The following is a 15,163-nucleotide window of genomic DNA, read 5'->3' on the forward strand; positions in this document are numbered from 1 at the left end:
GGTCGCTGCACTTAAATGGAGCTGTCACCCACACTTGCTTTAATGACTCTGGCACAAGCTCGCCCTGCACTGTATCCGGGAGCCCACAGGGAACAGCTGTGTTTGGGTGGGTGGGTGGGTGGGTGGGTGAAGGCGTCTCCAGCGGCCGTCTCTTTACCCTCCCCCGTTACCAGGGCTGTCACCGGGGCAGCAGAGTGAGACACAGATAGAGGGAGCTGCAGAGTGGTGCTATTAAAACTGATTAGACATGCCACACCTGCTTTAGCTGCTACAGGGGAGTACAGGGTGTGTGTGTGCTGTATGCTGTGTGTGTGTGTGTGTTTGCATAATGCGTCACTGGCACGCCGTGCGCCCTGAGAGGGACCGATTTTAACACCTGCCTGCTCCTGTGTGGCTCTGTGTTACAGTCATGTAGCAAAGGAAGGAGAACGGACCCGGTCTTATTTAACAGGTTTGAGGCTCGGGCCAAACCAACCGGAGCCGGCTGTCACTCCCAAATGCATGCTGGGACACCAGAGCCACCAGGTGTCCATGGTAACACTGCCAGCTTCTCCGACGGGTCCTCTGAGACGCCCTCAGCACCCCGCCCCACCCTGCTCCTCTTCTCTCCTTCTTTCCATTGAAGTGCAATTACTGTCAGATAGGGCCCAGCCACCTTCCTCCCAGTATAACACACAGCCAGACCCAGTAAGAAATGAGGTGATACTCCTCATTTATCACACCATTGATATGAAAATTACATCTCTGCTAATAGGATTGTAATCATACATGCTTCAGCATGTGAAGAGGGAGTGTGGATGCTGATGCAGCTGCACACTCTGGGATGTTTTGAAAAGCCGCCAGTGGAGGAGGGAAGCCGGGGGCTGGCTGGGTGTTCCTCCCCACTGTGTGGAAAAGTGGGGAACATCTGTGAATATTAGAGCTGTTCAATATTTCATTATGTCAACCCGAGGCTGACATGTTGCTCTCCCCCCCCTTCACCCCCTCTGGGCTTCTTCATTCCTACCTAACCTGATTACAAATCATCGCCCTTTCTCTCTGTCAGTCAGATCTGTTCTGAAGATGGTAATTTATTCTACAGGCGCTGGGTGTGACTGTGACTTTTTACCTTTTTGTATAGTTAGGAATTTGACTATTTACATGGGCTGAGGTTTGAACACAAGACAGAGGTCTCTTAACTCAGAAGAAAAAAAAAATTCCTGCACTTATATACATTCATATCAATCTGGTTGTCTTGCTTTCAATAACAATGTTAGTACATAAGAGCTGTGTTAATAATGTGTTGCTGTACTTAAAATCACATTAAGGAACCTTGATTTTCTTGTGTCTTTACAACAAAAAGCACAATACTTTTTCTAAAAAAGCACTAAAATTGAACCTCAAGTAAAAGACAAACAACAGCTGCAACTGTTATTTTCACATTAATCATTATTAATCAATTATTTCCTTGATTAATCGTTCAGTCTAAAGAGAGCCTTCTTGGTTAATCCATAGACTGTATAAAAAAATTCACCCCCCTCAGACTCGGAGAGAAATTAGCTCTTGAGACTAGAGTAGAGATTTGATCAAAGGGACCTATAAAAAGTGAACAAAACAAACATTTTAACCACCTCCCCAGTCAAACTTGGTGAGTTTGTTTGAGTATCTGCATGCTTTGCATATTTATTTATCATACTTCATGTGCATTCCCCCCAAACTGTGACCAGACCTACAGTCATGGAAAAAATTATGAGACCTCCCTTTTTCTTCAATTAATTATGAAGAGCTGATATCTAGCCATATCCCATGGTTTTCTGGATAATAACTAAAATCATTATCCAGAAAACCATGGAAAATGGCTAGATATCAGCTCTTCATCATTATATTTGTCCAAACAAATGTACCTTTAGTTGTACCAGGCATTACAATGAAAAAGAAACTGAAGAAAACAAGGGTGCTCTAATATTTTTTTCCATGGCTGTATACAGACCAGATAATTAGCTTCTAATAATGTGATTGAAAAGTAAACGAACCCTGACAAGGTTTGCAGAACTGAACAGTCTTTCTTCCAGTCCGTCTCCCTGATGTGTTTATCTTTCCACCATCTTCCTCAGCTGGACCCCACTGCTTATTGATCAGTACCAACTCACCTCTTTATTGCACAGCAGAGGTTATTGATCAGGCCTCCACCAAGGGACGACTTCAAAGTAGCTTTTCCTTCACTGTGGACCGTACACACAAACACACACACACACACACACACACACACACACACACACACACACACAGAGGATGTTTTTCCTGTCTCATGTTTTCATTTTTTGTGTTTTCGTTGCACCCCAAAGCTCACCTTGGCTTGTTTGATCTCTGCTTGGTGGTTCATGCCCGCTAACACCGCTAACATGCAGCAGGGTAAAATATGGATTCTTCTTTCTGCAGGTGGTACAGCTGCATGTTGGGGAAAAAATGTAGCCTGACACCTTTGAAAGAGGAGCTGAGGAAGCAAGGGGTGAGTACCAACCGAGGCAAACGCACAAATACATCTGCATCCTCTGCAATCAGTGAGTCACAAAGCATCCACAGCTTTTGATCTCAGTTTGCTCACGCAGGTTTGATATTGGCTCGTTAAAACAATCTTCACCTCCCTTCTCAAAACCCACAACACGCTTCTGGGTATTGACGTTAGAAGCCGCCACCGTCAGAGCAGCAGAGAAATAAAACACATCACCTCTTTCTCATGTGCCCACTAAGCAGTGTCACAAACGAGCCATGAAGGAGCTGATTTCTGTGCGCGGTGCATGACTGAATCACACGGCACTCTGTAGCTAACATGCATTAGCGTCATTAGCCTAACTAATAGCCCAGCACATGACTCCTGACTGCTGCAGGCCTCTGGTCCGGTGCCAGTCACTTCCCTCACAAGCTCAAAAAAAGAAAAAAACAAGATGCCAACTGGCCTCCCTGGAAGCTCCTACAGAGGTTTTCAGGTGCTGTCGCTGCTCATCAGAGTGAGTGCAGCCTTGGCTAACGTCCAGAGAGAAGACCGTTGCCTCCTTTTTAAAGTGTGTGTAAACAGAAACCCGGCCTAGTTAATATGCTAATGCTTTTATCACCCATTACTCCGTCTTCTCTCCAGTGTCTCCTCATCTCTCTTTGTGTTTTTTAATTTAGCAAATGTCTCCGATACTCTCTGACCTTTCCCTCAGTGACCCTCCTCTTATTTACTGAAGGAGTCCTGAGAGACGCTTAGAGTGCCCTGTTAGCACGAGGGTTTTCACACCACATGTTGGGTCTTTTTCACATCTTTATTTTCTCACCCACTAGAGGATGTGGAGCTGAGCAAAGCCAAAACACACAGCAGGAAAAATGCTGAAGTGTTAGTGTCACATTCTGGGTCTGTTAAATGAGTTGGTACATTTTTATATCGTAATGTATACACTACAGGCCAAAAGTTTGGAAACAAGATCAAATTTGTACCAAAAAGATCATAGTTTCATTGGTATACTTTGCAACAAAAAAAACATTATTAATATTATTATTATTATTATCATCATCATCTAAGGAGTCACTTATCAGAATACATTTAAACTATAAGTATCAGGTATTTAGGCATTTCTTTCTCAAGTTTTTTAAGTTATGTGCCAGAAACTGATTACAAGCTTTCTTACGTTCATCAATGAGAGACTGCTGATTCTTTGGGCGCACTTTTATGGATTTATATTCTTTTTCTTTTCTTTCTTTTCTACGGTTTTCTTGATAATGATTGTGGTTATTATCAAGAAAACCATGGAAAAGGGCCAGATATCAGCTCTTAAATTAAACTCTTATGAGCTATTTTTGTTGTTGTTATATTTGTCCAAACAAATGTACCTTTAGTTGCACCAGGCATTGAAATGAACAAGAAAATGAAGATGCTTTATTAGACAATGGCAGAGAAAAACAGTGAAAGGGGGAGACATGCAGGGAAGGGCTCCAAGTCAGACTTCTGCTGATGGGGACGAAGCCTTTAGTGGTATACACTTCACCACCGGGACACCTGTCAGATAATAATGTTATGGTTTAACCATAGTTTGTTTTTTTTAAGGCTAGGTCTACCTTCCATCCCGCGACCATCACAAAATATATTTTTAGTGGGGTTTTTTTTCTGTTTCTGGGACAGTATAATTCACCAAAACAAGTGAGCAGTTTCATGTTGAAAGTATTTTCTTATGAGTAAAGAACATGAAACTGCTCGCAACAAGATCTATGGCTCATTTTAGGTAACCAGGTCATGATTTCTGGAAAGTGTATTTGCTGTTAAGATTTTTTTTGCTGCTTTGAGCACCAAAACTCTAGATTTATATATTTTGGGATGACTGTCCCTTTAAGTTAGAGCTGTGTAGCTGTTAAAGTAAACTGAATCCATTGTGAAATCATCACCTACTGCATGCAGCGAGTGAAACAGTGCTGATAATGCCTCTTCTTTTCTTTTTTTCCTCAGGTACCTAAAGTCACACACACAGAGTTCTGCCAGGGAAGGACGATGCGTTGGGCGCTAGCCTGGAGTTTCTATGATGATGTCACTGTTCCGGTAAGTCTCAGCAGGTTATTCCCTTTAAAGAGCTCCAGTCCCATTGCTCTTAAACACGTTGAGTAATGAAATTCGGAACCAATATGCAATCGATGATACAGAGAATTAACATTTGACACCATAAGTCAATACACATGTCAGTAATCTCAAAAGTCATTTTTCTGCTTGAACTGGATATTTCCAAAAAGCCTCTTCCTCAATTATGCACCACCTCCGTCCCCTTTCCCCTCTCCACACGGTATCCTCTTTCCCCGCAGCTCCATTAGAAGCACTCACCCCTTCCTCCTCTGGGGACATGTTTATGTGATTTTTAACATGCTGTATCCAGGCAACAGTTGCCTGAGCAGGACTGCGCGCACACACACACACACACACACACACACACACACACACACACACACACACACACTGAAGCATTGTCTTGTCTGGACCGTGAGAGTTGGAAATAAACAGAAAGCGGGGACAGCGAAGTAGCCTCAGCAGCTAATAATAAAGCTGTAGTGACGACAGACTGGAGAAAGGTGCAGGTGGAGGCGTTCAGCAGGTGCAGCAGAGGCCGCGTGACGACCACTGTTTGTGTTTTGTTGGGCGCCTCTCTGTGTTTTGGCCTTTCAGCAAAAAGGCAGTTGAGCAGAATGATTGGCCTACATTTCCTCCTCCTCCACCTCCTCCTCCTCCTCCTCCTCCTCCTCCTCCTCCTCCTCCTCCTCCTCCTCCTATTCCACTTTGACGCACATCCATCGTCATTTACACTCGAGAGCTGCTCGCCATCATTACAATGCAGACCCCTCAAGCACGCGTGTCTGCTCTGTGTGAGTGTGTGTGTGTGCGTGTGTGTGTGCTTACATGACAGAAGTTATTGCAAGTGCAATTTCCTGCATGGTTGACTGCCTGATTCTGCCTGCATGCGTGTTTTCCTATGGAGGCCTGTATGTATGTATGTATGTGTGTGTGCGTGTATGCTCATTAATGTTACATATAGACTATAGCATATGTGACACGCATGCATCTGTGACCTACTTAACCCTCTCATTATGAGGTCAGCCTTCACACTAGAGTCACTACCACTGCTATTTTATTCTTCTTCTCTTGCTCCCTGTCTGATTTGTTTAAACTATATTTAACTACACAGGTGACAAATTGTCTTCCACAGGTGACAACTAGAGTGAAACTCCCTCTATAGCACAAACAATCTAATTCCCTGGATTCACAAGGACGACTTGTGTCATTCAGGAAGTTGTCCTCTGTTACTTGGAATCCTTAGAGGAAACGTTGTTTTTCAGAGTAAATTCTTGATGAATTGCAGTGAATGGGGGCTGCGTTTAACAATGCAGCGCACCTGTGCAAGCGTGACATTGATATGGTTCATGCAGAAGTATTTCTAATAAAATATTAAAGAGGTTTTACCAAAAATGTGTGTGTGTGCCAAGTTATGAACATATGACTGGATAAATGAGATTTTGAATATACCGCACGATTTGCGTGAGAGTTTGAAACAGATGTTTTAATATAGTTTTGCTCTTGTTTTACTTTTTTTTTGGGTTCACTGTCACTGTTGGGGCATGCGATCATAACAACGTTTTCTTTACGATTTTAAGGTAACACGCGCTGACTTATTGATGTACAAATTGTCATTTTGGTGGTGAAGTATTCACTTAAAATCAGAATAATATGAGGATTTTCTCGTTACTGAGAGGGAAAGATGCGGAGGATGGATTAAATTAATTGGACTGGTGGAAAACAAGATGCAGATAAAGAAATCCTGCAAAAACAGACAAAGAGATATAGACTGTGGAGAGTGAGATTAGAGCTCATGGAGGCGTCCAGGCTTTATCTGAGCCCTGAGGTGTGCTGCTGTTGCTCATACAGGCCGCTGGCGTGAGGAAGGTCCAGAGTTCAGGAGTCCATGCAGGATTCTTCTTTGTTTTTGACTTAACAAAAATGAAATGGGGGTTGGGAGACGAGGGAAGGTCAGATGTGACTCACAATCCATGCCTGAGGGTGAAAACTGCAGAATTTTTCGTGTGTGTGTGTGTGTGTGTGTGTGTGTGTGTGTGTGTGTGTGTGTGTGTGTGTGTGTGTGTGTGTGTGTGTGTGTGTGTGTGTGTGTGTGTGTGTGTGTGTGTGTGTGTGTGTGTGTGTGTGTGTGTGTGTGTGTGTGTGTGTGTGTGTGTGTGTGTGTGTGTACTCACAATCAACATGGATGATTGAATAACATTATATATGGTGAAAACATCTCTTATTGGACTTGTAGGCTTTTACTGTGTCTGGTTTTCAAAATTAGGCCTGGCTTTTATAATGAGGTTGTCATTTACCCATATTGTGTGTGTGTGTGTGTGTTTTAGTGAGTGTGTGTGTGTGGAGAGAGACCATACAGTGAGGTGAGAGTGTGTAAGTGGGATTAATAATGGAGCAGCGGAGTCAGAAGAGGCTGTGATTCTGCACACATGTGGCTCTCATGCTCTTTGTCTGAGTCTGTTGTGTGTGTTCATTTTATGTATGTGTGTTCATATACTAATGTACTAGCGCAAGAATCTGTGTCAAGGATGCTGCGTACAAACAGACTGGTTTGGCTTGATGGATTTTATTGATTTCCTTTCCCTGTACAATGAGCTGCAGGGCTTGCAGAGCAGGGAGGAAGAAAGGGGGAAGTCTGTGAGAAACATAAGAAATAAAGGAAGCTCAAACAAGCAGCCAGACAAGACAGCGTCCATTGTCAAATACATTAATTAAATATGTCCATCACTTCTAAACATGCATCTGAAAGGAGCTTTAGTTTAAGTGAAAATCAATATTGAAATGATTAAAGTCAAGTGTAAATGAAGATGTAGCTTTTTTTCAATTAAATAAAGCAGGTGAAGAAATGTATTTATCATACATTATTTTAGATTCTTCTGTTATTCTTAACAAACAACGAATATAACAACAGCATAACAATGAATATGTATTATACTTCCTCATTTAAAAAGAAAAAATGGCTGCAAAGTCTTCCGATGCACCAGTAATCAAAAGTTGACTCTCAGATCAGTGCTGCAGTGTGAAGGTCACAGTCTGCTCCTTCCCTCAGCTGTTTGTAGGTCAGTCGGCCATACTGTCTGCTCCGTCACAGTACAACGCCGCTGCAGACCCCCGCTGTCACCCCACTTTCAGTCAGCCCGCAGTGACTCACTCGCCAGTGCATCGTTGACTTAATGTGCTGCAGTGGACGACCGTGGAACAAATGCTGCAGAGCGTCTCTTGTATTCTAACACATTTGGGGAAATGACCTCCACCGCCATCCCAGCGTGACATTAGAGGGGATTAGAAATAAGGAGCGGTGTTTCATTCACGGCAGGTTCAGGAGGAGCTGATGTGGTTTGAGTGCCCTCTTGTGGTTTGTAACCAACATCCATCTTCTGTTACATGTGATAATCCTACATTAAACCTTCATTTAATTTCCGTTTCCTTCTGTAAACTAACTCAGCGCTGTTATATATACAGTAGTGTTAAAAATAATAGCAGTCCAATGTGACTAACCAGATGAATCCAGGTTTTTAGTATATTTTTTTATTGCTACATGGCAAACAAGGTACCAGTAGGTGCAGTAGATTCTCAGAAAACCAACAAGACCCAGCATTCGTGATATGCAGCTCTTAAGGCTGGGCAATTGGGCAATTAGTTGAAAGGGGTGTTTTAAAAAAAAACTGTGTGGCATTCAATCAGTGAGGTCATCAATTTTGTGAAAAAAAACAGGTGTGAATCAGGTGGCCTCTATTTAAGGATGAAGCAGCACTTGTTGAACATGCATTTCTCTTTGAAAGCCTGAGGAAAATGGGTCGTTCAAGACATTGTTCAGAAGAACAGCGTACTTTGATTAAAAAGTTGATTGGAGAGGGGAAAACTTATAAAGAGGTGCAAACAATTATAGACTGTTCAGCTAAAATGATCTCCAGTGCTTTAAAATGGAGAGCAAAACCAGAGACATGTGGCAGAAAATGGAAGGCAACCATCAAAATGGATGGAAGAATAAGCAGAATGTCAAAGGCTCAGCCAATGATCAGCTCCAGGATGATCAGAGACAGTCTGGAGTTACCTGGAAGTGCTGTAACAGTTAGAAGACGTCTGTGTGAAGCTAATCTATTTACAAGAATCCCCCACAAAGTCCCTCTGTTAAAAAAATGCATGTGCAGAAGAGGTTACAATTTGCCAAAGAACACATCAACTGGCCTAAAGAGAAATGGAGGAACATTTTGTGGACTGATGAGAGTAAAATTGTTCTTTTTGGGTCCGAGGGCCGCAGACAGTTTGTGAGACGAGCCCCAAACTCTGAATTCAAGACACAGTACACAGTGAAGACAGTGAAGCATCATGATATGGGCATGTTTCTCCTACTCTGGTGTTGGGCCTATTTATCACATACCAGGGATTAATCTGGTTAGTCACATTAGACACATGTGAATTGGGAGGCAGCCATGTATGTAAAGAGAGTTGTGGGAACCCAGAGAGGCTATTTTCACTGAGATAGCATGACGTCAGAGGTCACATGACTTGATCGAAAATCACCATCAAACATCAAAATATAGCCTAACTTTGCACTTTCGTTATTTCGACAGTTTCCCGACATGATATCCTGGCGCCTATAGATTCCTTAGATCTTCTAGTTTTGTATGATACCAGTATCTCCAGGATATTCCTAAAAGTGAGCCCCCTACGGCCATGAATCAATATAATATTGCCAGGCAAAATATTGCGATACTATTCTGTATCGATTTTTTTCCCCCCACCTCTAATGGAATGTATGTATGAATTTGTTTAAATGTTTTCTTTAGATGTAATCAGTTCTCTATTTTTAAACATGTTGCCTGGGACAAAAGCCTTGCCTAATTAAAAGTTTTAAATTTGCAAAACAGAATGTAGACAGCTTGTACTATGTATGAAGCACTGCCCTCTGTTGACAGCCGGGTTCTGGGCGTAGTTATTTTTCGATTACTATATCACTTTGGCTGCGTTCAGACTGCAGGTGAATCTGATTCAAATCCGATTCCTACTCAAATCAGACTGGGCCACATTATCGACTGATCTGACAGGTTGCTGTAGTAATGGAGTCAGAGCGTCTGACGTCATATAATTGCGACAGTGACAAGAACTAAAACAACAAACATGAGGGAGGCAGGTCACCTCAGTATATTGGCCTTATCACTGTCCAGTAGAGGTGCAGAACATCTCAGACGCACCAGGGGAGAAACCGGGCGGATGGACGCCCCCGTCGGGCCGCATGAGTCGGGCGCGGCTGCCGGTGGACACCTCGTCTCCGTGCTGCCCGCGCTACGCCGCATAGAGTGAAGTCATGGACAGTCAAAACCGATCTGAGTGTTTGGAGGTTCAGACTGAGACGCATCTGTCCAAATGCGATCTGAAACTACCTCCCGAAGGTGGTTTCGATCCGGTTTGCAAAAATCGGATTTCATGTAATTTGTGACTGATCAGACGTCAAAAGAGCCATCCAGTTCCAATCTGGATGGGCTAAACATCGGATTTTGGCTGGCAGTCTGAACGAGGCCTTTAAGTCATGTCTAGCCTCTGATGTTGAATGTCTGAAAATGCCAATGATAACACAAACTGTGGTGTCTGAGTTTCTCAACCAGTCGAGTCACTGTGCCCTGATATGTAACTTAAACACGGAAGAGCTTAACACCAGAATAAACAACAGATCAGACCGGACAAAAGAAAATAAAGCAGTGAAGTTAAAAAGGTGCAGCTAAAGTATGAAATGAATGACATGGGAAAATATCCAAAACAAAAGCATTTAGTTTGGTAAAAGCAACATGAACTGAGATGTCAATATTTTGGAAGGACCAGTGGTACCTAATCTTCAAAAATACTTTCTTTGGCTGCAAAAAAATGGTCTCTATTGTCATTTGTAAGTTTTACTATCTAATTAATCTAGAATAAATATGTTCCTGCATATTTGGGATTGTTTTTTTATCATTGCACAATAATCTTGTTGAGGAAATTACCACAGGAATCTTTGGCTTTGTTGACTTCACCCACACACATATCCCACAATCAATGCAAAGAAGCAAGTAGATACAGGGTTGTGTAAATCATTTGTGTGAACCTGCCGACCAGCACTGAGAGCCAAACTCCATTCAAAAAAAATAAACATTTTAAAAGTTGTTTGCTTGTCGTCTTGCAGACAGACCTGACAAAGCATTAATTTAGGATTTCTACGAAGCGGCTTCATGATGTCATTTCAGCATCTTTTTGATCTGTTTATTGCAATAAAATCAGTTTATTTTGGGTTAATACTGCACAGTTCCTGGAGAATGTGATGAAATTCACTAAGCTGTGTGATGTTGTGAAACAAAACACAACGCCATTTTGTTTTCCAAACCATCTGGTTCCACAACAGAAACAAAGCAGCAATCATGGTTATTTTGGACGTAGTTGATCAAGGAAATAAATTGTGGCTTTATTTACACTCAGATGATCCCGTAGTCAAACTGGTATGACTAGAACTGAAGGCGAAAAAACACTTTATCTTTGAAACTTGTTTATATTTGTGTCTATTGTATTGTGTCCAGAATACTTTGTTATAGTTTATTTATTAATTTATTTTTCTCCTGATCTCCTTCCCTTCTATCTTAGTCCCCTCCCAGTAAAAAGCGGAAACTGGAGAAGGTGCGGAAGCCCCTGTCGTTCACTCTGCCAGAGGCAGGACTGAAGGAGCTCCAGGCCAAAGCTTCAGCTTTAGGCGGTTCAGCCCGCGGCCCTGTGGACAGTGTCACCGCTCTGCTGGAGAAAACACTCTCTGAGCTGCGGGTAAGCTTTAGAGCTGCACAACCACAGTTAGAAGATTACATTTTCACACAAAATAAAGTTTCACCCTTTACAAAGTTGTAGATGGTGTGGTTAAAATAGTGATTGTACACAGCAGCCTTGTTTACATTTGGCATTAAAATGCATCTTGGATTATCAAATCTCAAGTTCTCAACTTTTAGGGTGTAATTGCACTGAAATTACAACAAGAATGCAAAGGAGAATACTTAAAGCAACATTATATACAGTCATGGAAAAAATTATTTGACCACCCGTGTTTTCTTCAGTTTCTTGTTAATTTTAATGCATGGTGCAACTAAAGTACATTTGTTTGGACAAATATAATGATAACAACAAAATAGCTCATAAGAGCTAATTTAAGAGCTGATATCTAGCCATCTCAAGGATTTTGATTATTACCAAAAAAAACATGGAAAATGGAAAAAAGATTCAACATTACTTGTCCAACATCAAGAAGACCAGCTTGACGTCTGTCCTACAGCCTTTTATTTCTCAAAGGTTTTGCTAATGACTAAAAATCAGTCCAACCATCTACTGTTGCAAAATGTGGATTTAACAATATAATATTAATGTCGTATAGCGAAACCATGAACCACAGCCTCAAAGTGGGGGCTGGGCGATATGGACCAAAAGTCATATCCCGATATATTTAGGCTGAATATTGATATCCCAATATTTTCATCGCAAAGTGAGAGCAAATGTTCAGTCAAAGTCAAAGCCAAATATGACATGTCACAAGTATTTTTATTGAAACCGTATATTTAAGTGAACATAGATACTGTATAACTGGAGTACCTTTTTTAAGCTCCATAAAGTGCATATGTAAATAAAAAAAATCTTAAATAAAAGCCGGAGCAGGGATCACAGTGCAAATTTGAACTATATCGATATATGCGATATGGTCTAATTCCATATCACATTTACAAATATATTGATATATATTTTATATCGATATATTGTTTATTGTTTATTGAATGGATCCCCATTAGCTGACACCTTGGCGACTGCTAGTCTTCCTGGGGTCCCTAAAAAGACATAGAAAATGACATACAAACAACATAAACAAAAACAGTACATACAAGAAAAACAATAACAAACTCAATTAATACATACATGCAATACTGTTAAAAATTCTACATTCATATTTACCCGACAAATGTTATACTGCAAAAATCATAAATTCAGATGTCTATAGTGTCCATATCAGCTGTATACACTTATAATTTGTCATTTCATTGGAGAATATTCAAAAGGAAGAATCATCCAGCTACAGATATAGCATATAGCACATATATCGCCCAGCCCTACTCATAAGTTACTGTAGCGTAGCAGGTCACAAGCTTACACCTCCAGTAAACGTCCTCATTAGTCAGATTGTCTTCTGTTTGGATCTACAGGTGCTACACAAGCATGCCCCATGCAGCAAGCAGGAGCGGAGCCTCTTTCTAACAGCTGTGGAGAACACCTGGATCCACGGACGACAGAAGCGGCGTGAAGGGGCGCGCCACTTGCGAGAGCTTCCCAGGGCGCCTCACTGTGCTGGAACCAGCTCCTCTCAAACCACTCCAACCACAGCCGCACCTGCCACAACCCCGGCATCTCAAACCCAGCCCGCCTCCACAGAGAACAGCAACACCCGGGGTGACATCGCTGAAAACAAAACTCCGTCTGCACAGGAGCCAGCCAGTGAGCAGCAGCCGGCAGAGCAGACTGAAAATGTAGCCTCTTCAAACGAGACGAGTAAAGATGTCACGCAAAATCCAACTTCAGACCGGAAAGAGGTCTTAGAAAATGTGTCAAGTGAAGATGTGGACATGGAGTCTTCCACCTGCACAGACGCAGGGCAGGAAACGGGTCCACAGGAAGCACCTGTTGCAGCGAGTGGGCCTCCGTCTAAGCGACCCCTGAGCCCCGCTGCAGTCGAACATTTCCTGTTTAAGTGTCTGCTAAATGTGATGCTGGAGGAGAGCGACGTGGTGATTGAGATGCACTGGGTCGAGGGTCAGAGTAAAGACCTGATGAACCAACTGTGCACATACCTGAAAAACACACTTTTAAGGTGCGTCGCAAAGCCTTAAATGATCAGAAATGATGTTTTTAGATTTGATTATTGGATTCACTGTGACTTCTGGAGGCTTATTTCAGTAAATAATCAGGGGTTCACATCAGCTTACCTTTTAAGGTAGTATATACTGTATCGCAGCGTTTTGTGTTCAAATTTGTCAAAACATTTGAAATAAATGTACAGTTTTATAACATGTTTTCTACTTTATGTTGCATCTTTTCTACCACAGATTACAGTGGGGGACCGACTCATATATGATGCTTAAAATAATTTGACGTGGTCTATTTTTTTACACTTCTAATTTGAATAAACTTTTAGAATATTACCACACAAAACAAAATATCAAGAGAAAGTGTTTCACTCTTGGTGCATACATAGGCTAAATAAACTATGACAAACTTTACGTTGACGTGTCATTAAATACATCTCATCTAAAAAACTTACTTTATGCAAAGACAACCATTTTGGGCGTTTTCTTTAAAAACATGCAGTGCATTCACATGGCCACAAGAGGGCAGTAGGCGTTCCTTTTACAAGGGATTTAAATCCTGTCATGGTTATTTTTAATAAAGATACAACTGTTTTATTAGACATCATCTTTGTGTATATACCTTTTGAAAGTTGATCCCATTGTTTCATGACAGCTTTGTCTTAAATGTATACGCAGCCTGTTTAATTCAGGATGTTCCTGGAGGCCCTCGGTCCTTCCTGTGCCTGGAGAGCCTTTTAGTATTGTGGTACACTATTATAACTCTGTTGCAGGCGACAAACTTCCTGACCAGAGCTGAGTGAATAACAGGAAGAGATACCTAAATATCCAGGGCCATGTGTATGTACGTGCACATTCACTGTGTGTTGCAAGCAAAAAAAAAAACAACTAGTTCCTACTTGAACTGCTTGTCCCTCAGATATATCAGGACTTTGACTTCAGCCGCCTCTGTTTGTGTGAGAATCAATAGTCTGGCTGTTTCTGGGCCATTTTGGACTGATGTAATAAGAGTAATTACATAAATAAATCAAACAGAGCTGAAATGGTGATTGATTGATCTTTTAAGTCATTGATTTAAGAAAAAGGCCAAACACTTGCTTGCTCCAGTCCCTCAAATGTGAGAATTTGCTTCCTTTTTTGAAACAAATAGCTCTTTCATTGCATCATAAATCACTCTTTTTTTTGTATTTGACATTTAAAGATGTTACCATGGGCTGAGGGAAATTGCATGGGTATTTGTCACAATTTTCTAAAATTTTATAGAAGAAATTATTAATCCTGAAAAATAAAGAGAAGACATATACCAACCTTAATGGCTGCACATGTTAGTATTCTACTTAATCTTTTTATATTCCTCCACCAAATCAATCCGATTGGTTAGAATATCATATATTTTATGACAATTTGATAATGAAGTTGCATTTATAGCCTAAATATGTTGCCCTTTTTGCAGTGATGGAAATAGTAGTATGATCTTTTACTTAAGTAAAAATAGCAATACTATAGTATAGGAATTTTCTGAAAAGTGTACTAACCCTGCTTTCAAACTGCTCATATGGTAGCTATGTCTCCTTTAAATGTGTTTCCCCCCAGGAAAATGCAACATGCAAAATCCAACACACATGAATGCAGCAGTAATGATAATAATTATCTAAATGACATCATGTATAGTACAGGCATGGATTTTTTCTTTTGCGAAACCATAACATTTACCCAGCAACCAGAGTTACACAGGCTTTTT

General features: G+C 41.3%; 1 protein-coding gene across 1 annotated transcript in view; it reads left to right on the forward strand.

Annotated features, from left to right (window-relative positions):
- The window catches only part of mettl16 (methyltransferase 16, N6-methyladenosine), a 33,754-nt gene extending 19,295 nt beyond the window's left edge, over positions 1–14,459 (forward strand). Inside the window, exons 7-10 of the mRNA XM_059332059.1 lie at positions 2,419–2,488; positions 4,460–4,549; positions 11,177–11,350; positions 12,766–14,459. Coding sequence (XP_059188042.1) covers positions 2,419–2,488; positions 4,460–4,549; positions 11,177–11,350; positions 12,766–13,446 — 1,015 coding nt within the window. The 3' untranslated portion in view covers positions 13,447–14,459. The remainder of the gene's footprint in view (positions 1–2,418; positions 2,489–4,459; positions 4,550–11,176; positions 11,351–12,765) is intronic.
- The last annotated feature ends 704 nt before the right edge of the window (positions 14,460–15,163 follow it).

The sequence above is a fragment of the Centropristis striata genome, chromosome 4 (genome assembly GCF_030273125.1).
Source record: "Centropristis striata isolate RG_2023a ecotype Rhode Island chromosome 4, C.striata_1.0, whole genome shotgun sequence".
NCBI classification, from domain to species: domain Eukaryota; kingdom Metazoa; phylum Chordata; class Actinopteri; order Perciformes; family Serranidae; genus Centropristis; species Centropristis striata.